Source organism: Chlamydotis macqueenii, chromosome 7 (genome assembly GCF_036417535.1).
Source record: "Chlamydotis macqueenii isolate bChlMac1 chromosome 7, bChlMac1.mat, whole genome shotgun sequence".
Lineage (NCBI taxonomy): Eukaryota > Metazoa > Chordata > Aves > Otidiformes > Otididae > Chlamydotis > Chlamydotis macqueenii.
The window spans coordinates 11,247,549-11,269,110 of NC_141562.1; the positions used below are offsets into that span (position 1 = coordinate 11,247,549).

The 21,562-nt window shown below is 43.9% G+C and overlaps 1 protein-coding gene across 1 annotated transcript; it reads left to right on the forward strand.

Annotated features, from left to right (window-relative positions):
* The first annotated feature begins 919 nt into the window (after positions 1 to 919).
* On the forward strand, positions 920 to 21,110 carry ZNF365 (zinc finger protein 365). Its single transcript, XM_086752736.1, has 5 exons — positions 920 to 1,012; positions 1,298 to 2,041; positions 12,895 to 13,075; positions 15,089 to 15,126; positions 18,610 to 21,110. The coding sequence occupies exons 2-5, from the start codon at positions 1,311 to 1,313 to the stop codon at positions 18,854 to 18,856; spliced, it is 1,197 nt and encodes a 398-aa protein (XP_086608862.1). The 5' UTR covers positions 920 to 1,012; positions 1,298 to 1,310; the 3' UTR covers positions 18,857 to 21,110.
* Positions 21,111 to 21,562: the final 452 nt, after the last annotated feature.

Here is a 21,562-nt window from a genome sequence, read left to right on the forward strand (position 1 = left end):
GCAATTTGAGTAACTTCCTTTGATGTGCCATCTGGTGAATCATTTGCTGGGAACGTCTTAATCACATCAAAGGCATCTATCAATGCACTCTGATTTTCTCAGCGTTTAGGACTCTCCCTGTATACTGCACTCAAGGAACAAATATATTAGTACAGAATTAAACTTTACCACAGTGCTTTCCCCCACAGTAATTAAAAAAAAAAAAAAATCTGCAGCCTATTACCACTACGGCCCCAAGCACTAGATTTTAGGAAAGCTGTATTTCACCATTACCTCAAAAAGGCTGCTACTCTACAATCGGCCTTGCTCGTGTTTCCAAAAATTTGTAAAAACAGACACACATAAAAGAAAAAGCTATAAAAGCAAAGCTTAGAAGCATATTCCTTTACTGAAGGCTCCCACTGGCAGCACGCGCTAACACTGCTCACATCCGCTCCTCATGCTCAGAATGGAAATCCCGTTACTGCTGACTCCCTCCTCCCCAAATCCTGAGGCTAAATTAGGGTCATATTTAAATATATATATATTTCTGGCTGCTAAATACAGTTTAAAAAAAAACAAACCACACACAGTGATATTCCCAGAAAGCTAAGGCTGGGTTATACGGATTTGGAGGCGTCGCTCTTGTCTTGCTGCTTAAACAATTTTAATTGCCTCATCGTTCAGCATCTCCCCACACGGCTCACTGCGTTCCCGCGGCCGCAACAGCACCCCCGCAAAACCCCACAAATGCCCCCTCCAAGTGCCCAAGGCAAGCGGGGGGCCAGGAGACGGCCCCGCCTGAGCCCAGTTCGGTTTGGCTCGGCCCCCGTGCCTCACGCGCCGCTCCCGCGGCCCGCACCATCCCGCAGCCCCCGCCGTCACTCCGCCCGCTCCCCGCCCCGGCCCCGCCCCGCGGCGGCGGCCAGAGCGCGGTGGCGGCGGCGCCGCGCTCGGCCTGATTTACGGCTCTGCTGAAAACGGCTCCCCCGCCGCCGCACCGCCACCGGCACCGCCGCGAGCAACAAGTCGGGTGAGTGCGGCGACCTTGCGGCCGGCGGAGGCTCGCGCCCAGCCGGGGCCCGGCCCCGCTCCGCTCCGGCAAAGGCCCGGGCGGCGGCCGAAGGGAGCGGAGCGGAGCTGCGTCGCGTCGCCGGGGCCCTGCGGCTGGCCGTGCCGGGCGGGTGCCTCCCCGGGCGGAGATGGCCCCGCACCCCTGAGAAATCACCGAGAAAGTTTCCCCAAGTTTCCCGGCGGGCCTGCCGGGCCGCCCCGGCCCCGGGCGGGCGTGAACGCGGGCTCTTTTCTCCCACTCCAGGGCCCGGCGAGGAATGCAACAGACCGCCCGGGATGAAGGCAGGCACCCCTGGCCCGAGCCGCTCGGCAGCGTCAGCGTCTGCCTCCCCTTCCGCTGCCCGCGATGCGGCGACCGCAGCCGGTTCCGGAGCCTCTCCTCCCTCCGGGCGCACCTGGAGTACAGCCACCCCTACGAGGAGAGAAGCCTCCTCAGCAAGAGCAGCCTGTTCTCACCCCTGAAAGACGCCGAGCTCATCTCCCCGCCGGAGCCCGCTGCCCAGGGTGGCCTGGGGAGCCCTGCTGAGGCCGTGCAGCAAAAAGGGTCCTACCTGAATTTCTGTGATGCCTCCTGCGAAAGAGCAAAGCGCGGGCAGCCGCTGGAGTTGGAAGCCGAACGGCCCGTCTCCTACGTTGCAAACTATGTGTCGGCTGAGTCTCCCAGCAAGCAGATTTCTAAAGCCGGCCTCCCGGCCACTGACTCCAAAGCCTCCTTCGAGGCACACGTCAGAGAAAAGTTTAACAGGATGGTAGAGGCTGTGGACAAAACTATCGAGAAACGAATCGACAAGCTTACCAAAGAGCTGGCCCAGAAGACAGCGGAGCTGCTGGAGGTGCGGGCGGCCTTCGTGCAGCTGTCCCAGAAGAAGGAGGAGGTGCAGCGACGGGAGCGGGCCTTGAGCAGGCAGGTGGACGTGGCGGTGGAGATGATCGCAGCCTTGAAGCAGCGCCTCACAGAGTCCGAGGAGGAGCTTCACCGGAAAGAGGAGTAAGCGGGGAAGCAAGAGCTGATGGCTTTGCGCAGGCTGGCCAGCACCTGTGCGAGTGAAAGCCTTTTGGGGGAGCAGAGGGGGGACGGTTCGGTTGCTTCCTGGTTATAAAACAGCCTGCTTTGATTGCCAGCTTCTGATCACTGCATTTCTGGAGATGTAGTCCGTGTGACTGTGTCCCTGGCAAGGCAGGGAACAGCTCCCTAAGCAGGTGGCTGTCATGCCTGACTCCCCAGTGACTAACTTTCCCATTCTCTAATGCCTGTGTTGTGTCCTCGGTTTCATGGGGCTAGGGTCAAGTAGAAGCTATCATCAGCATGTAATCTGATCTATGCTGACACCTCTAATCCGTTAGCTTTTTAAGAAGAGATGGGTGGGTAGCTGCTGGGAGAAGTATGCAAGAATACCAAATAGCACCCTTTCCCTGAAATCCCCCCACGACGGTCAGCGGGCTGCCCGCAGAGCGGGACGGTCTCCCCTGCAGCAGCAAAGCTGTGCTGGAGACAATGCTGAAAAGGGTATGTCCGAGTAGGTGTTTTAGATGGACGCAGAACTGTGAAACTGGAATTGCTTATATGGGAACGGGAAGCAGATGCCAGAGTCGTTCTGACTAACCTAAATCTAAAAATATCTTTGTGATACAGCCATTAAAAATGTAGTGATACCTGATATATTATTTATACATGAACTACTTAGTTGATTCAGCACTTGCTGAAACCTTTCGAGCTTCTCGGAGCAACACAACTTATTTTAGAGGAATGCAAATAAAGAGCCTTGGTAATGGAGTGCCTCTAAACCAGTTCATCAGCTTACAAAGGGAAGATGAGAAGTGCTAGTTGCCATGACGCTGCTCTTAAAAGAAATAAGGAAGGTGGTGTAGGAGTTCAGTGTAGGAAGTTTGGAGGGCTTTCATCGTTCCTTCCTGTAGTCTAAGGACTAGAAAGAAAAGATGGTGATGGCTCCTGTATCAGTAGGAGTCATCTATCTTGAAGCAGTGCTATAGATTTCCCAGGAGTGGGGACAGCAAAGGTGTTGGGATTTGAGCCTCTGGGGGTTGTGTCTTCCTTGAAGGGATATTCAACAGAACCTCTGATTTTGAAATATCAGATGATCCTCATGGAAGAGAAAATTGAAGGACTCAAGATGAAGCTAAAGGTAATAGTGGAACTGAGACAGATTTAAAAGTGTGCTGGAAGGAAGCCATGAAGAAAACTTACACTTTGAAGCAGTTTTGGTATTCCCATCTAGCCAGGCTCCCCTTATGGGCCCTTTCACAGCGTGATTCATCCTACTTGTTCCATAAAAGTATCTTAGAGGGAGAGGGGTTGCTCTGTGGAGGTCCTTCCTCCCTCTGCAGACCAGAGGGGGACCTCAGGTAAGCAGCCATTTTAGGCTAGATGCTGAGCTTCAGATATCTAAAGTTAAGGGGTATAAACCTTACCCCAAACTAAACACAGAACATCTTTCTAAAATTCAAGGCTTGGGATCCACAGGAAAAGATGACTGTCACAAGAAAGCAGAAAATATTCAGTGGAGCAAAACCAGAGTTCTGCAGTGCTGCAGGAGAAGAAAAGAGCTCGTGGGAAAAGAGGAAAGGGGGAATAGGGTTACCTGGGTAGAAAGAATGGGTCTGATATGGGGAGTACAGCAAAGGACACTGATCTGTGGGAAAAAAAAGCAAGGCAGCAAAAGTTGTGATTTTTAATTATATTAGGAAAAGGCACGAGGAAGAGACTGCTTGCCCCTTTGTCATACTGCTTGCTAGCAGCAGTGGCAGGCTGTGGTTCTGACGCCAGAAAAGACTGAACACAGAATGAGAGGAGAAGTGGGGGAAAGGCTGTCCTTCACACTAGGACATTGCCAGGCTTGGGAAAGGGGCAGGAGCTCAGGATGCTGTTATAATTCTAGCCATCTCTAAAGGAGGAGGGTGAATGCACAAGCAGATGAGGAGGCAGCTCCTAAGTTGGTATTACGGCGGGGGGGGGGCTGAAGGTTATTTTACTCATAAGAAACACTAACCCAAAGAGGCAGTTGCACAAGAGACTTCACCTGAGTAGCCAGGGAATTGCTCATCTAGGATTATAGCTAGATTGCTTCAGCTTTAAATAAAGAAGATAAAAAACTTGGAAGCAAAAGCATCAATAGCAATGAATATTACACAGTGGTGTGTTAATTTCTAAAGGTGAATGAGCCTAATGCTTGCTAGTGGGTAGGATGAAAGAATAGCAGCTCCAGAGCATGGAGAGGGAAAGAGGGGAGTAGTAGTATATTCTTGCACATGCCCATGCCTAGCCCTGTAGTATTACCTCTTAGAAGTCACTATGAAGGTACTCTGAGGAGGCTGGGAGGGTAGGCAAGGTGTAGAAATAGGTAGAGTTCACTTAGGGAAATCTGTTGTGGTTTGTTTGTTTTTTGGTTTTTTTTTTCCTTGTTCAGACGGTTCCTGCATTTCTCATCTTGGAGGAGGATAAGGGATAGTGCCATAGAAAAATGCACTGTGTGGCTTCTCAATTAAAAGATCATTGCATAATTAGAAAATTGAGAAGGAAAGTAGATACAAATACTGCTTTGTAAAAGCAAGACTAGTACTTACAAGGGCAGCTTTTCAGATCTGAACCTCTAAAAATGTCTGGGACACTTAGCTTTGCACCAGTAGCTGGAAGGCACTGGATGGGAGAAGAAAGGATGTTCACAGCTCTGGTAACAACAGTGTCACTTGTCTGGTTTTCTCATGGACTGTTGGTAAAGTGTAAGACCTGTCTACATATTCATTCCTTTGTATGTTAAAAAACTTTCTTATTTGGTGTGCTGAAGAGACCTTCTCCTTAAAAAAAAGGAGGATCTCAACTTTGGCTTTGATTTCTGGAAGAAGTCCAGATGATTAGAAAGCCAAACAAAACTGCTTAATGGAAATTGCAGAAGCAGGAGTTCTCACTGCAGATTGTGGAAAGTCAAAGGCAGCCCTTGGGGACTGCTTCGATACTTGCTGACCTTCAGAAATAAATGCTTTCATCAGTTTCTTTGGATTTTTTTTTTCATCAGCAATCTCATGAATATGGATAACTTTTCCCCAAAACTAGCGTTGATATCGAGCCACTGTAGCTGAAAATTTGCTGCTCTCTGTAGGAGGAAGAAGAAAACACCTTCTTCCCTGAAATACCTCCTTGTCTTTTTTGTAAGGAAGTAAAGGAAACCAGTCTTCCCTTGGTTGCTGAATGGTTGTCCCTACCATCACAGATCATGGAAAATGGTGCATATGAAGGCAAGAAAGTGTTTACAATCAATATGCTCTTCTAGATCTCAAAGAGACGGAGGTGTGGCTACTCTAGAACAGTCGGGGGGGGGGGGGGGGGCAGGGGGGAACACCACCACAGAACTATCCAAAAGAAGAAAAAAATTCTAGTCCAAATCTTAGATAAGGTCACAAAAACTCTTATTTGGAGGCTCTTCTAGAGAAGAAGCTGAAAACTGTTATGGGGATCCCTTCAAGTAACTCTTGAAAAATAACAATGTTCTGATAAAGAGGTTACAGATGTTTATACTGGGCCCATATTTGAGTATTCCTCTGTGTCCACCTACTCTGTTAGTGGCTGTCCATTCATATACGATACTATCAGTGATCAAATTACTCCATAATACTGAATTTAACAATCCTGTATATTTTATAATCATAGAATAGTTTGGGTTGGAAGGGACCTTTCTTTAAAGATCATCTAATCCAACCCCCCTGCAAGGAGCAGGGACATCTCCAACCAGATCAGGTTGCTCGAAGAAAGACTTCATCTTTATAAAATGTGCCCAGATAGCCCAGGGGCCTGTCTGGGCTGTTAGGCTAGACCTGGTTCTGCATGTAAGAATGGAAGAATTCACCAGATATGGAAGGTGGAAGAGAGTGTTATTTGCAGGTGTAATCATTACTCCCGACATATAAGTTGGCTACGAAGAAAGGAAAAAAAAAAATAAAATAAAGTTGGGATTTCATAAACTTCCTTTTTTGGAAGGGTATACAAGAAGTTGACAGAAAATAACAGTAGAATTGCACTTTGGGAAAGCTAAGGGAAAGGAGAAATGTGCGTTAGCAAGCATAATTTGGTTAGGAAGCCCCAAGTAGGCTTAGGGAGGAGAGATCTAAATTCTTTGTGTAAAGATCTGGGTTTCCTGAATAAGGAGGTGGAGCTCTTCTAGGCCTCACATCTTTCCTTTGTGCCCAGCCTAGTGATGGCAGACACCATGCTGCTGTGACTCTGGCTGTCCTCAGCAGAGGCAGCAGACTGGAGGTCACTTTGAATTGATGAAATTTCATTTCTGCCTCTCTGTTCTACCTGTGAAAGCCTGTATATCCTGAGCCTTTGCCTGGACCAAGTGCGTGAGATATACACATTAAAACTGTGGTCTGCCAAGTGCCCACATTGTCAGAAGCTGGTTTCTCTGATGTGTTCTCCAAAGCAAGCAGCAAGTCTGTAAACTTCATAACTCTACAGGGAGTAAATTATTCTCAGAGTTACACTGTTGTTGCTAATCAAAGCACTAATTTCAAATGACAGCATTATGAGGTTTTACTGTTGACCTCTCATTCTGATGAGAGGGAGGAGTGTTGGTTTAAGCCACCAGCAGGCACAGGGCTGCCCATCTGAAGAGTTTGTAGAGTCAGTAAGGTTATTTATTGTCAGTTAATTATTTTTTGTTTGTTTTAAATAAAGCCTATAGCAGTCCAACAAAGGCAGCAATAAAGTAAAGATATCTTTTTAGTTACATTTTATTTCTGTTCCTTTACAAAAAATGGCTGTATGTACTATTGTACCAGTGTGATGCCCTCGTGGAGATGAACTGTGTTGAGGGGTGTGACAGGTGGAGGTACCGTGCTAACTATACTAATTCATAGTTGTAGTAGTACTATTCAAAGCAAAGTCTTACAGCAGTCACTCTTGTGTCACTTATTCTCATATTAGAAAGTCCAAAGATTTTGGGTTTTGGGAGGAGGAGAAAGAAAACAAAAAAACTGGATGTTCTAGAGAAGCAGGCACAGCTACCAAAGACAGATCCCAGTTCCCCAACCTGCCTCAGTTGGGCCCTGGACAGTTTTGACGAATGATGATACAGGGTCAAGCTTTCAGCGGAGCTGCTGAGCAAAGGAATGGTTTAATTAGAAAATGTACCCTGAAAGGGATTATTCTATGTTTGATGGAGAATGCAACTCAGAGTGAGTACTGTGATGTTAACGATAGCACAGAAGCCTGTCCAAAGGGAGTTGAATATGGTATCAGGAAAATCATTGAAACTAAAACCAGCTATGAACTTAACTTCTAGAGGACAGAGAGGGGTTTGTTTCTGGAAGTTATGTAAGAAAATGAAACTGGTGAAGCTTGATTTTCAGTAAGTCTGAACAGGATAAGCATTTGAAGTTATGGTCCTCAACTGAAAGCTACCTTCAATGGTGACTTAAACAATTTCACTTTCTCTCCTCATTATAGGGTAGGAGCATCAATGTAGTAGGTTGCCACATCTCTGATGGTAATTTCTTTAACCAGTCTAGTGCATTTGTTTTGAGACTGACTGGTCATCCTTCTGCTCTGGCATAGCCCAGAATCCAAGAGCTATTTCAGAATAGCCATGGTGGGGAGTAGTTTTTCTTGCCAGTGGCTTCACTTTAAATTTGCAATTAATGGAACTGTCTGTGCAAGTGACATCTCAACAATGGGATTAAGAGTTGGCTCTTAGAGATCACTGCAATTTATGCCTTAAAACAACAGCTTTCCTTAAAATACAAATTTCCGTTGTACAACACCACAGGTTTTGTTTTGCACTAAGTAGAATATGACCACAACTACACAGTGTTCTTCCACTCTCCGTTTCAGGTGGTCCCACTCCCTCTTCCCTGTTTCGTTTCATCTTCCCACTCGAGCGATTACTCCTCCCCAGCTGCATTGGTTCAAGTGTAGCATGACTATCCCACAGAACAGCTCTGTGAAATAAAGCATTTTAACCTTCACAGTGTCACCCCCCAGTAAGTTCAGGGCTCAGATCTAGAGCACAGCCCACTGAATGGGTACAACTGGTAGGACAATAACTTTCTGAGGGGAGGAGGTGTGAACCTCTTCAATCGAATGTGCTGATAGTGGTGTGGGAATGTGAAACCACAACCTAATGAATAACAGATAGCAGCCTTCAGGCAATTACACCAGCGGGATGATGGATGAGGTCAGTGGCGTTAATACTTAATGAATGTACATATTTTAAATATTTTCACAAGTAAATCACTTGTGAAATTTTCACAAGTAAACCACTTTACTACTTACTGTAGTAGGAAATTTCCCATCTTGAGGTAAAATAAAATAAGTGTTTGGCTTTCTGTTGATTTTAGGTAGTTATTCCCAATGCAGTTCTTTAAAGAGATTTGATACTTGGGTGCAGAATCTGCATAGAGCCTCATGCTTGTCTCCACCTACAGAGTAGTTGCAGGTGTTGAAGTTGCTGTAAATAGTCCTGGAACTAGTAGCATGCATCTGTTGGAGGGCTTGGTCGCAATGTGAGAAAGCATTAGCCCTTCTTGTCAGTTGTTAAGGAGCTGGAGCTGTCCCAAGCTCTGCATCTACTCTGCGTATCACGTGCTTAACTGCTGAAAGCCGTACAAATACTAATGGTATCTGCAGGGTCCACGTGCCAGCAACTGCTCCAGTAAACAAGAACTGCAGCTCACTAGTCCTGCAAGGAGCACTGTATAATCCAGTGGTAAAGGCAGAAGAATAAATGTCACCTAGTCAGGCTGTGATTCATAACTTTATTTACCACAGCTCGTGCTGTTTTGTGACAATAGCCTCCATAAAGGTTTCAGGAAAAGTTACGAGGCAGGCTAGCTGCAGTTTTTCTGTGAGGGCAGCTAGGCTGCAGTTGGAATGCAAAATGCCAAACTAGTTAAGTCTGGTTAACTATAACAAATTAACTCCCTGGCAGAGTCAGCTTAAAATAAAAGCTTTGCAGCAAGTCTTTCTTGCCTACAGTGAGTCCTTCCCTCTGCACTTGTTTTTTTCAGCTGAGAACCTCTGGGTTGCCTGCTGCACTGCAATAAATTCACCCCAACTCCTCTGGCTCTGGGAAGAGCTCTTCTCCAGCAGTCCGGCAGTACAGGCACCTCCTGCTCCTCTTAGACACCTCCTGGATTGCAGCCCCCTTGTCTGCTTTGTCTTTCTCTCTCGCTCGCCTCACTCTGTCACCACAAGCTGCTGGCAGTTCGATGTGCCCTCTGCTCTCCGGGCAGCAGCAGCGATCCCTCCTCCTGAAAGGTTTTGTCTGATGAGAGCACCCACGACAAAGCAAGAACCTCACCTTTCTGCCTGCTGCCCAGTCACAGACTTTTGACAAAATGCTTTGCTATACAACATACCTTAATATTAGTAAACTTTGAGCAAACAGATGAGATCACTCTGCTATCCATTACAGAGATTTAAGCTGCACTGATCATCATCGACTCTCCTCAGAATATTTAGTGGTAGGATCTAGAGCTTACGGTGCTACAGTGAGTGCCAGGGTGCAGCTGAATGAAAAGCGGCAGGAGGCTGACAGGCAGAGAGCAAACGGAGGAGCAGAGTGAGAAAGAGATGATGCTGAGAGCAGAGGAGTTCAAGGGGAGTTAATAACTCTACATAACCTTTTCTTAATATAGCAGCAGTGCTCCAGATGTAGGATAGCTGGTGCAGGGTAGCAGAGACCTCTAATTAGAAAGGGCAACACTTCAGGTATGAGCCAGGCTTTAACAAATTATTCCTGTTTGAAGGTGAGTGCTGCTGACAAGGCTGTTCTGTCAAGACAGAGAGCCCAGCAGGCCCGTGCTGCTGTGCTCTGGTTTATGCCTCTACCAAGTGGGCCCCACAATATTCACGAGCCCAGCTTCCCCCTGACTTCATGAGGAACAGCATTTGACCTCTGTGAACATCTGTCTTTCCACAAGCATAAAAGCAGAGAGTAAAAGATAGAGATCGTATCACATAATCACCCCAAAATTGGCAGAGGCCTGGAGAAATAAATTGAAAGTAAAATAAAGAACATAAGCTAAAAATCATCATAGGTATCTAGAAACAGAATTGAAGGGAGAGGGTCATCAGTATGGCAAAGAAAAAGTCTAGGCAAACTACAAGAGACAAAAAAAGCAATTAAGCAGATAAACAGTGGCTGCAGGAATCTACACAAGTTCTTTGAACAACTTCCCTGTGTTCATGGTAGGAGGAGGGTAAAAATTCTTCTGGGAGCTCCCTTTCAGGTAAGCAAGGCATAGCCATGGCGTGGAGCGAGCTCTCTGAGGAAGAGGTGTTGCAGCAAGTGGAGGGACTTGTTAGCAGTCACTCCTCAGGGCTTGATGTTGTTCTTCTGAGAGATGAGAATGAAGTGGAAACAAAAGAAGTAGCTGAACTAACAGAAGTGCTGCTTATCAGGACTGGGTATATTCTGGCTCCTGACTTTATCAAGGGAATTTACAGAGTGTGAGTACCATTTCAGCCCAAAGGAAAATTTTTAGATAAAAGTTATTGAAGGCAGGTTCATGGGCTGTACAGAGGCAGCTAAACAGATAAATTATGGAAATGCTACTACTGCTGCTAATAACAGTCCTATAAATAATGGCATGTAGGATGCCAAGTTATCTTGAGTAGTCTAGAAAGCAAGGAAAGTAATAGGGAATTTATTGACTCTATATGTCTGTTCTCCTCCTGATAGTGATCTGAGTCTTCCAGAAAAAACACTGCTTCCCCCTGCCCCTGCTATAGCTTAGCTCACTAAGGAGGTATCTGTAGGAAAGAAAAATTTGTGGGTGATTCATTCATGCCGTGGAGCAGGCGATTAATGAATGCTTTTGAATTACCTTTGCTGACACAATTTAAAATGTTAGCATTCATTAAACTGTCACCCTTTTAAAAACAAATGCCAAGTCCTTGATGCTTGTGGCCTCCCGTTGCAGCAAAATGCACAAGCCGACAGTGGCCCTGGGAGGTACATCCTCGTGGTGTCCCAGGCTGGCAGCTCCCCACTCTGCCCCAGCCTTCATGCAGAAGGGCCAGCAGCCTGGCAGGCCACGCACAGTTCTCCTTCCTTACCCAAAGGGTAAGGGATTTGGAGACAACCTGCTGAGTTTCTGTCCTTTGGAGCTTCCTGTCCACTGTAAAAGAGGGGCCCACCGGAGTGCCAAGGGCTTCGGGTTGCTCCTACGCTAACACAAGTCTAGAGTGGCATCATGAAATCCACGAAGTTACCATGCTGTAAGTGAGGTGGGAGTAAAGCCCTAGAATTGTCCTTAATGAGTTCAGATTGGCTTCTTCCTAAGCATTCTTCAGACTTTCTACTACAGAGTCGCTCTTGGCAAGCTAATAATCACAGAAACTGCACAGAGCTTTGAAAGTGAATGGATTAGCTGAGCTTAACAAACAAGGTACCTCTCTTTCTTAAGCCAGATTTTGTGGGTAAGTTAATATAAACTAATATTCATTGATGTTCTTTGTCCAAACAATACGTACTTGTTTTCACCTCATTCCTACCATTAGATCAACTGTGCAGACAGCCTCTTGCTGTGATCTGCTGTGGTTTTAAAGCAGGCAGACCCAGCCTAAATCCTAGATGGCAAATTTCCATAGCTGACCACTTGTGCCCAACTCTTCTTAGTGCAAACCAGCTCACCGTTAAAACAACTATACTGCGTTAAACCAATTATCTACAACTCTAATGAGTTAAAACAATGAAATGTAGAGAAACTTTGCATTTGTTGTAAACAAGCTTAAGTGTTGAAAGGGTCTTACTGCTTGCTACAAACTGTTTCCTAGTTTCTGCTTAAAACACTTCTTCCTCAGGTGATGTATTTCTACCAATTCATTTGGCAAGCACTGGTTCCCCAACTCCCACCCTTTCCGTTTCATACAAAGCAAAAATTAACCAGGTTTCACTGGCAGAGCAAGAACTGTTCATCCAGGTGTTTTATTAACTGGGGAAGTCCTACATGCTCAGATTTGCCATTTTTTGTAATACATGTTTCCTTCTGTAACCAAACTTCTCCCACCCAGAAACTCCTGATATCAGAGGTCCAAGTGGTGGCCTGATAACTGATAGTAAACTGTTAGTATGCTGAGCACTTAAAACAAGCTATGTCTCAGTACAGAGCTGGGACTTTTCACACTCAGCCCTATCTGTTTCTTCCAACCGTGTTACCAGACAAGAAACATTTCTAAACTCCTGACCTAAAACTTGCTCTTCCCACACACATACTCTGTGGTCTGTAATCTGCAGATTATCTGTTAATCTCCCATGCTCCCACTAGCTCCAGATGATAACACTGCACTTTGATGTACTTGCAGGACTGCAGCCAAAATCAAGTCTTACAGCCTCAGTAGCTCTTTTAAATTAGGAGCCACATTAAACTACCATTGTGAGATTATGATGAAGTGGGAAGATTAATTTTGGGGGTTCATCCACTTCTCTTCATGTTCCAGGGCTGATATTCACATGGGTAAGTAAAAAAAAAAAAAAAAAAAAAAGATAAGGTGGCTGTAGCTATCTCCAGGTACCTAGAGAGGTGATGCTTAATTACATTTCTGCCCTGTGGACCACTAAGGGCTATTTCCAAGAGACCTAATAATGTGACAAAAAACCCCAAACCCACTGCCCATGGATTTAAATTCAGCATTCAAGGTTCCGGATCTTCACTGTATTCACAAAAAAGTTTAAATCTTTGAATAGAGGTGAAGGACAGTAAATAGCCGCTATGGGCTATTGCCATGAAAAACAGGAGAAGCGTCAGTAATTTTTTGACAGCAGTGAGACCAGAGCTCTTTTCATTATTTAAGTGTGGCCTCTTTGCAATGTTTGTGTCTTGCAGAGAAGTTGTTACTTTCAACCACTTTCTGGAAGAAGCGGCAGAAAAAGAAGTGCGGGGAAAAGCCAGGCTCCAGCACTTCATTGAGAACCTGTTGCAGCGGGTGGATCTGGCAGAAAGGCAGCTAGAATATTACCAAAATCAGCAGATGGTGTGCAACCACACTGAGGTCAGCGAGCATGTGGTAAGTCCTTTCCTTCATTGTCACCCACCACTGGAGGGAAAATACTGGAGTTTGAATATGGATGGCTCAGTGGGACAGGCTAATTGCTACTTCAGACAGATTTGGATTCGTAAAATGTTTCTTCAGGCTTGTTTTATTCATGTTTTAAACTGCCACTTCACACGAGTGAAAGGAGCACAGCGTGTAAGAGCAGCAGTAGCCAAAGATGGGAAAGGGAGAGCAGAGTATAATGAAATACTTGCCAATATTTAACTTTTTTCCCCCAGCTTTGGCTAATGCTGCTGTTACCTTTGCAAGGAACACTTTCCTTTATGTCACGGAGTGACTTGGCATTTTTTTGGACATCTCTAAAGACTTTCAGGAAAGATGTGGATCCCTACAGAGAACATGGCAGACTGCTGGCAAGTCAGGTTGCTTTCTGTAGTTACCTATCACGGGACTCGTAGAAATGGTGAATGGTTAGAAACCAGAGCTGCCTGAACATTGTTAAAATACAGGATTTCTTTAAAACTCCTCATTATTAATACTTAAACTCAGTATTTTCCCTACAATGCATTACATTTATATGGCAAGTTTTAGCCACATGACTTCCAAAGAACATTTCAAGTTAAATGAGTAGCCCATCCTGCCTATGCTGAGTTAACTGCTCATCCTGGGAGGTGAGAGGAAAGGCATTTGATCACGCACAGCACGGAGCAGGTATGAAATGGTGTAACGGTGGAGAGCAACAGTTCCTGTAGCCACTTGGAAGACAAAGAACTTTAAGCAAGACTTGAATAAATGTAGATGTGCTGAAATCTAGCACAGGACATCTCAAAGTGTCTGTGAGAACACTGAGGGGGACTATAAAGATGGGCCTCAGTGTTAAATCATCTCCCCTGCTCTTGATATGTTTACTGGGATCCTTGGCTCAGCAGTGTCCCTTGGGGAAGGCACTAATTTTTGAGGCAGCTGCCCTGCTTTCTCAGTGACTTCAGCATTCCTCTAAAGTCATCCATCCAGATATTGACCAGCCTGACCATCAGGAGGTAATTACAGAAAAGCACGCCATGAGATGGCTCCAGACTCCATCCAAGACAGTTGGATGGGCATCCAAGCAAAGTTAAGCTGGGCAAAAATCCATCTGCACAGTGTGGACAATACCAGGGACAGAGGGAACATTTACAAGAACATAATCATTTTTGGATGCCAGATCTGACTTGCTTGGCTCAGTGACTTTATTAAATGATATTCAAAGGCTCAGTCTAGTCACACTGATGGGAGATCAGTACAAAGAACCGATTTAGTACCCAAACGACTTAATGCTGAGCTGGCATTAAACACCTCCTTTCCTGACCCTCACTAAAAGAGGCACCAAACAAAGTGTTTCCATGCTGTGAACCAAACTGTTGTAAAACATGAAGTCGTGCAAAGTTATGCTGACACTGAGGCTATGCTATCCCGAGCTGGTCGCGGGATTTGGGGTGGGAAGGGAGAGGAGCACTTGTGTTCTCATCCTCCACCCTTCAGTGCTACTGTAGGCAGAGCCAAGGGTTTGTAGCTGGAGTTTCGTAGCCACTTCTGTAAAGGAAATGTATCACTGCAAAATTAAAGGCTCTGAGAGAAAGTTAATTTAATACCGCTTATTCATGCACTGTCCCTTATTAATTATCTTGAACACAATAATTACTTCTCATTGTATCCATACTGTTTAATGTAATGTGAAAGTTCTCTGTTCAGCCCACACTTCTTTAGCGATTTACTTTGATTATAGTTACAATCAAAATAATGGGGAAAAATCCAACCACTAACAACGCACATGTTACAAATTTTAAAAGCAGATCTGATAAGTTGGGGGGTAATAATCTGTAAAAGTGGGGGGTTTTTTCCAGTTCTTTCATGAATATTATTCTAGTTTTAAGAGCAGATGAGAATGGAAATATGATTTTGAAGACTGCTTATATTTATCCCTGTATTTTAGCTACTTGATAACGTAATAGTAATATTAACAACTTGATTCTGTTTTCTTTGCAGTTTACAGACATTTCATTAAATAAGAAACCCAGATGCCTGTATGTATATCTTTTTATTTTTCTCTTACTTAAATATACTAACTTGACATGCTTACATTTCTGCTTTTGCATTTCACCTTATCCAGAAGCCTGAATCAGGTTGGGTTTGAATCAGGTTCTGTACCTGAGTATGATCTGTATTTATGTCATGTAATAGAGGAAAACCAGATTTCTGCTAAATCAAAGCTAAAATCAGATATTAGTTAAAGAAAAAAAGAAAAGAATAACTTATGTTAAATGAGTGACTCCTTCCTGCTGACGATAAAAGCTACAGCACTTGAATCTCTTCAGCAAACACAGGCCAAGTTTCAGCTGAAAATGTCTTTAACATTCTGTAGGTAGGAGAGAGACAGTTGTCATTTCCTTACTGACACTAACACTGTCAACTTAAAAATCACGTGTAAGCAAACAAGTGTCCTGACAAAGCACGGGCACTAACAACAACTCAGGTTGCTCAAGCAGCTGTCCTGGGAGCAGCAGAACTAATTGGGGCTGGACTCCCATATCTTTGCGACTTGGTCGTAAGTCCCAGCAGCTGTTTCGGAGCACCATGCATGCTGCTTGGCCAAGCGATGGTCAGGCAGTGCATCCTCCCTCAGGGCAACATTTCTTAGTGGAAACATGAATTTGGGTCTTCTTCCCATTGCCATGAAACCTGGATGTCTTAATATGACTGGAATCAAGAAAAATAGAATTAAAATATAACCACTGAATTCAGTGACTTGGTGAGATGAGTCCTTCCACTGACAAGTCTTTGGTCTAAATGTAACACAGTTTGGTAAAAAGCATTAATTGCTGACAAATAGTGGGAGTTCAAAGGCATATATGAAATTGTTTAGAGGTTTCTGTTTAACTACTGATATACTTCTCCTTTGAAAAGACACTGTCAAAACTAGAATTTAGTAGTAGCCTTTATTTTGAGTTTCCAGATTTAAAATATCCCAACTTGTCCTACAAAGCAGGGAGGATAAAGGAGAGGATACTCAGAGGGGTAGGAGAGTTTATTTTGCTCTGTTCTGTGAATGAATACAGCATTTGTGTTCACCATACCAGCTTTTGAAAGAGCTCTAACTCAGCTAAGTATATAACCTAAGGTTTTAATTATATATACCAGTTTAAAAAATTGGGAAGCGTTACTGCCCAATCCAGAAGAATTCAGTGTAATCTCACGGGGTTTGGGACCACTGGTGGCTTACGTTGTTTGGGATCAGTGGCTGCACTTGCAGTACCTCTTGTTCCAAGTCCTCCGACTTGCTTCCAGTTCCTTTTCTCCAGTTTCTCCTGGCTGCTTTCAGGAAGCGCCCCACTGAGGGCACAGCAGACCTTTGCTGATGCTCACTAACCATTTCTCAAAGGCACTGAGACTTGCCTGCACATCTGTGCGTAAATCAACTTTAAATGCCGGCTCCCATTGTGAAGAAGCCAAGAAATAGGTCTCTCGAAATCATGAGACCTCTCTTGAAAAATACCTAATGTTTGTGAAATGCAGCAAGAATAAGATTGTTCTTAAGTGCCTGTGGCAGTGGGGTTCATTTAGTCACATCATTTCAGTCCTTCTCCATAATGTAACAGATTAGGAATATGTTTGAGTAGAAGTTCAGATTCTCATAGTCACTTGTACTGAGGAGCTGCTGCTTTCAATGAAAAAACATTGAATCTGGAGCTGACAGCATTGCATTTCATGTGCAATGACCTATATCTTAATCTGTCTTAGATACCTTCTTACCCTGACTGTGAGTTAGGGACAGAGGTCCATCTTCTCCACGTAAACTCATTAAATTCAAATAAAGTGTTTAGCGCTTTTAGGCAATCCCCTCTGATCATATTAACCTCAACCTTGTTCTGGCTTTAATAACATATTCAGTGCAGCAGAGGAACAACTAACATCACCTGCAATCATCTGCAATAACGTCTGCATCTGCTTTGGGAATGAATGATGTAACTTTTTCACCATAACAACATCTGAGAAAACCAGAGCACTACATCTTTTAACAACAACTAAGTAATGGACTGTAACAAACAGTGCCCGAGAAGTGATCATAAACCCAAGTGGCCAACAGCTGTGCATTTACACAAGTCATTTCCTAATCCTGGCAAGTGGTCAGAGCCCAGACCTGCACCAGGCCAGCATGGCACAGCACCCTGCAAGCTCCAGCTTGGACCTGCATGGCATTTCCCCCCCCCATATTTCCCCATAGTGAAGTCTGGTTGGCAAAGCTGCCGACCAGGTAAAACTGTTCTGTAGGTAAGGCTCCTGTGCTGTCATCTGGCCCTCGCTGCCTCCCACCAACAAATACAGAGGCTTTTGTGACACCCTTCTGGTCTTTTACAGAGCAGGAGAGAGCTCACACTGTACGCCTTTGAACAACCGCAGCTTTTCCCAAACCTGGCTTTGTCAAGTGTGCAATACTGTTTAACTCCCAGGAGAAGTAATACTACACATACATGGTTTCCAGAAAAAAACGAGCTGTGGAAAATAGCCCTACGGGAACCCTTAAGAGATCGACTTGTACATCAGCACATCTGTTCTTCGCTTCAGTCACAATAGCTGGGCAGACGTGCGCTGATGCCTTATCTTTATAGTGCTGCTGTTACACTACATGTATCTGCTGTAAAATATTTCAAGATTATGTTAAAAGGGACTGTAATGATCTTCCTTAGCTAAACTGTGGAACTGCGGTTTCAACGTAAAATTTCAGAGCGGGGTGCATGGTTCAGCCTTTGCAGCACCAGGCATCGTGCTGTCCCTCCACGTGCACTCACCAATCTCAGCAAATCCTGCTGAGCCTGAACCATTGCAGAGAGAACAAAAAACTCAGCTTGCTTTGGCCTTTAAGCTTTCGCACCCTTTTGCCCACCAATTTCTGTATTCCCCTTTGCTCTTCTCCCATTTCAAATCAAAGCCTAAAAGCAAAGTTAAAGTTTCCCTAGATGGGTGGCCAGCATGGAAGTAGGGCCTGGAGTTTCCTGAGCTATTTGCCATGAGTAGCAGCAGTTCCCTGGGGCCTGGCCGCTGTCCAGGGCAGCACTCAGATCCCACCAAGAAGTTCCTACAGTTCCTGCACCCATTTTCTACTTGTTATTGGTGCTGTGTGGTCTTCCAAAGACCATGCGATGTTCATTCTTTGCAGAAGGTTGCCATGAACTTGTGCATCTTTACAATCCCTGTAGATCACCAAGTTATGAGAATATAGACCTCAGAAAGTGTCAGGACTCCAAGATCAGCAGAATGCTATCTGAATAAAGGTGTAGATGAGCATGCGTGAAAAATCCACCAGTAACACATGTAGAGGTTCTTGTAGTGAGGGATGCTTTTGAGTATTGAGAAATGTAATCTTGCAACTCTCTTTTTAACTTTCAGCCTGGTCCTGTAAAACAAGGCTATATCTGTCTTCCAAAATCTATGGGTTTGAGACATTTTGGGGACCTTTCGCTTTGCAAGATTGAATAATAACTATTAATAATCACTATTATTAATTTCAGGAGCCGAGGAAGTCAATATGCTTCATATAACATCCCTGAAGCAAAGCCTCATTCCTTTCAAAAAGGAAGAATCTTGTTGAAAAAAGCGAAGGATGAAAAAACCAGCTTGCAGGCAGTGAAATGCTTCTATGAACCTGTTGATTACTCAAGAGAAATATGGAGAGCACAAAAGAAGAGTGAACCAGTGTGCTCTGCCAGGAAAGTGAGCGCAAAATCCAAGATGGGTAAAAAGGCCAAACCGCTATAGGAATCGTTAGCAATATCTAGTAATGCAGGAGCTTGGCTTCAACAGAACAAACATGGAATGAAGTTAGTCATCCTACCTTTTCCTATCCATCTGGCCATGCCAAAACATATCAGATATAATATACAGAAATATATATAGTATGGAAGATTTATATTATTTAGTAATGCCATTCCCTCTTTGGGCGCTATAAGAGAAGGGACATTTTATTTAGTTTACATGGAGTTTTTTCTATTTATTTATTTATTTACTTATAGAGCTTATTTTAAATGACTGCAGTTATCTTGCTGGGCAGTACTGTGGCTGTACGTTTAATTCTTTTAGTGGCAGCATGTGGCCTGGTAATTTATTTTCCATCTGTGCTGTTGGTAAATTTCAGAAGAATCCATTTAATCGGCACCTACATACTCAGTCTTTCAGCTTGGGTAGGTATAAGATCAATGATTAACTGTTACCTGCACAGACATACTTAGATACAAAAGGTCTACTTGAGTTGCTTGAAGGCTGTTTACGGCAGTAGATTACTACTCTGGGTTTTCTGCCATAAGCCCAGTGGACACATTTCCACATTTTATTACATGTATTAAACCACTCGGTCCTGGCAGCAGCCACTTTGTCTGTTGGTACACGTTTGGGCTGCCTGGGTGTCTGAAGCACACCTTTCAAATTCCAGACGCTTTATGGTTTTGCTATACGTACGAGCCTCTCGTGTCATTTAGCGAGGGGACCAGAAGCTGGTACCGCAGCACTGACAAACACGCACCGCATTGAGCCAGAGGAGAAATTTCAGTACCAAGTGCCAGCAGCAGGTTGTTGTAGCTGTGGCGCAGCAAATGAAAGGCGAAAGCAACGCTTTACACAGCATAGCACCACATTCAATGCCTCTGCTTGGTTTTAGGCGTGGGAGACCTAAAATAGCTATGATTATAACTGAAACTCTTCACATCTTTATCTCTGTAAAATCTCTACAGGGCTGAGCGATCCCTGAATTTCAACTAAAAACACGAGAGCAAGTTAGATATGATTGCAGGACAGGAATGCACATGTTTACATGGTTTTGTGCCAATTAAAAGGATCCTTATTTATCAGAGTATATATCAAGATGATTTCTTATGTGCAGTTTTATCCTAACGTGAATCCTCATGCCATGTTTACAGATACGAACATCTTGTCAATGTTACTGATGAGATTTGTTTTCTCAAGAAAAGGAAAGGATAGGTGAGACAAGTCTGTGTAATTTATTTTTTAAATGCTCGTAGCAGATGTAAATTGTTTTTGTGGAAGGTGATTTTTACAGTATGTGTACAAAGATTTGTGAAAAATGTTTTTCATTTTTTATAACTATGACTGTAAGCAGCACTGAGTATAGAAGACAGTGTATCACTATGATTACTGCTGCAATAAGCACCTGAGCTGCAATATTTTTAAAGCAGAAGATGACTGATCAGTCAGCTAGGATCGGGTAACTACAGATGTCATACATTTGTCAGTGTACAGAGCTCCCAGAAAGTAGCAGAGTAAAGAAAGAGTATTATTCCTCACTTTTATTTTAAATAGTGTATATGGAACAATCAGATGTATGTTTAAAGTTTCTCAGCACTGTTTCAGTAGAAAGTCACAGTGTAAAACCAATTCAGGTACTTAGGTTGTATGGACATTTTAATATTTATTTAACCACATCACAAGGCCATACTTGGCCTTATGCTAGGCAGCGCGTGCGGTGAAAAGGAGTTGTTAAATATGTTGCATGGGTTTGGGTCAGATCGTATGTTACGACAACTTTCTTAGGCAAGCCACAAAATAGAAACATCCTTTAGTTTTTTCTATTGTTTCCCACATCCTTTTACAAACCTGAAAAAAATGACTCTTTTTGAAGATTATAAAGGTGAACTTTAGAAAGATAACAAAGTAAAAGATATTCACCTGTTCCTTTATCCACTTGACACTGAAATAATATTTTTATTTTAAAATGCTTATCTGCTCTGTTAGTCACCAAAGGTAAATGCTAGTTCACAAATGAGATGCTTATTTTATTATTTATTGTGCCAAAATCTTGACTGTAAGTTGTCCTTTTGGGGGAGGAAGAGAAAAAGAGAGTAAAAGAAGTTGCATGTTCCTAAACTTTTCAAATCCTAAGTTACAGTTACTTACTGAACAAACGCCAGGTTGGTTAATTAGAAAGAAATTGGATTGTACTGTAACCCCGGATAAAAGTTTTTAGACTATAAACATTCTAATAATAAAGATATGTTTCTCAGTTACTGTGTCATTTAACTCTGTGAAAATACAACGTTTCTTTCAGAAGCCTACCCAACAACAGAGCAAAAGACAAGAAACAGCAGCCCCGCCTGGACTCCTGGTTATTCTTCAGATAAACCACCACATCAGTGAAGTTGGGCTGTGATCTTTCAAAGCATTACAGATTAACCTGAAAGACAGCTAACAGCATCTTGCCCACATAGCTTGCACTCCATGTCACCTGCCCCTCTCCTGCTGTAATGATGCTTGAAAATTATTCTTGAGATAATCCACATGGTCAGATAACCTGCCCAAAGCAGAGGCAGGGGTAGTGGAGGGAAGGGTCGAGGCAAAGGAAATTAAGGGCAGAGGGGCTCGTGGGGAACGTAGGTGATGAAGTGTCCCTCGCATTGCCATTTGCTGAATCATCATTTCATCAGATATCTCCCTGGTTGTACTTGGAAAAAGAGG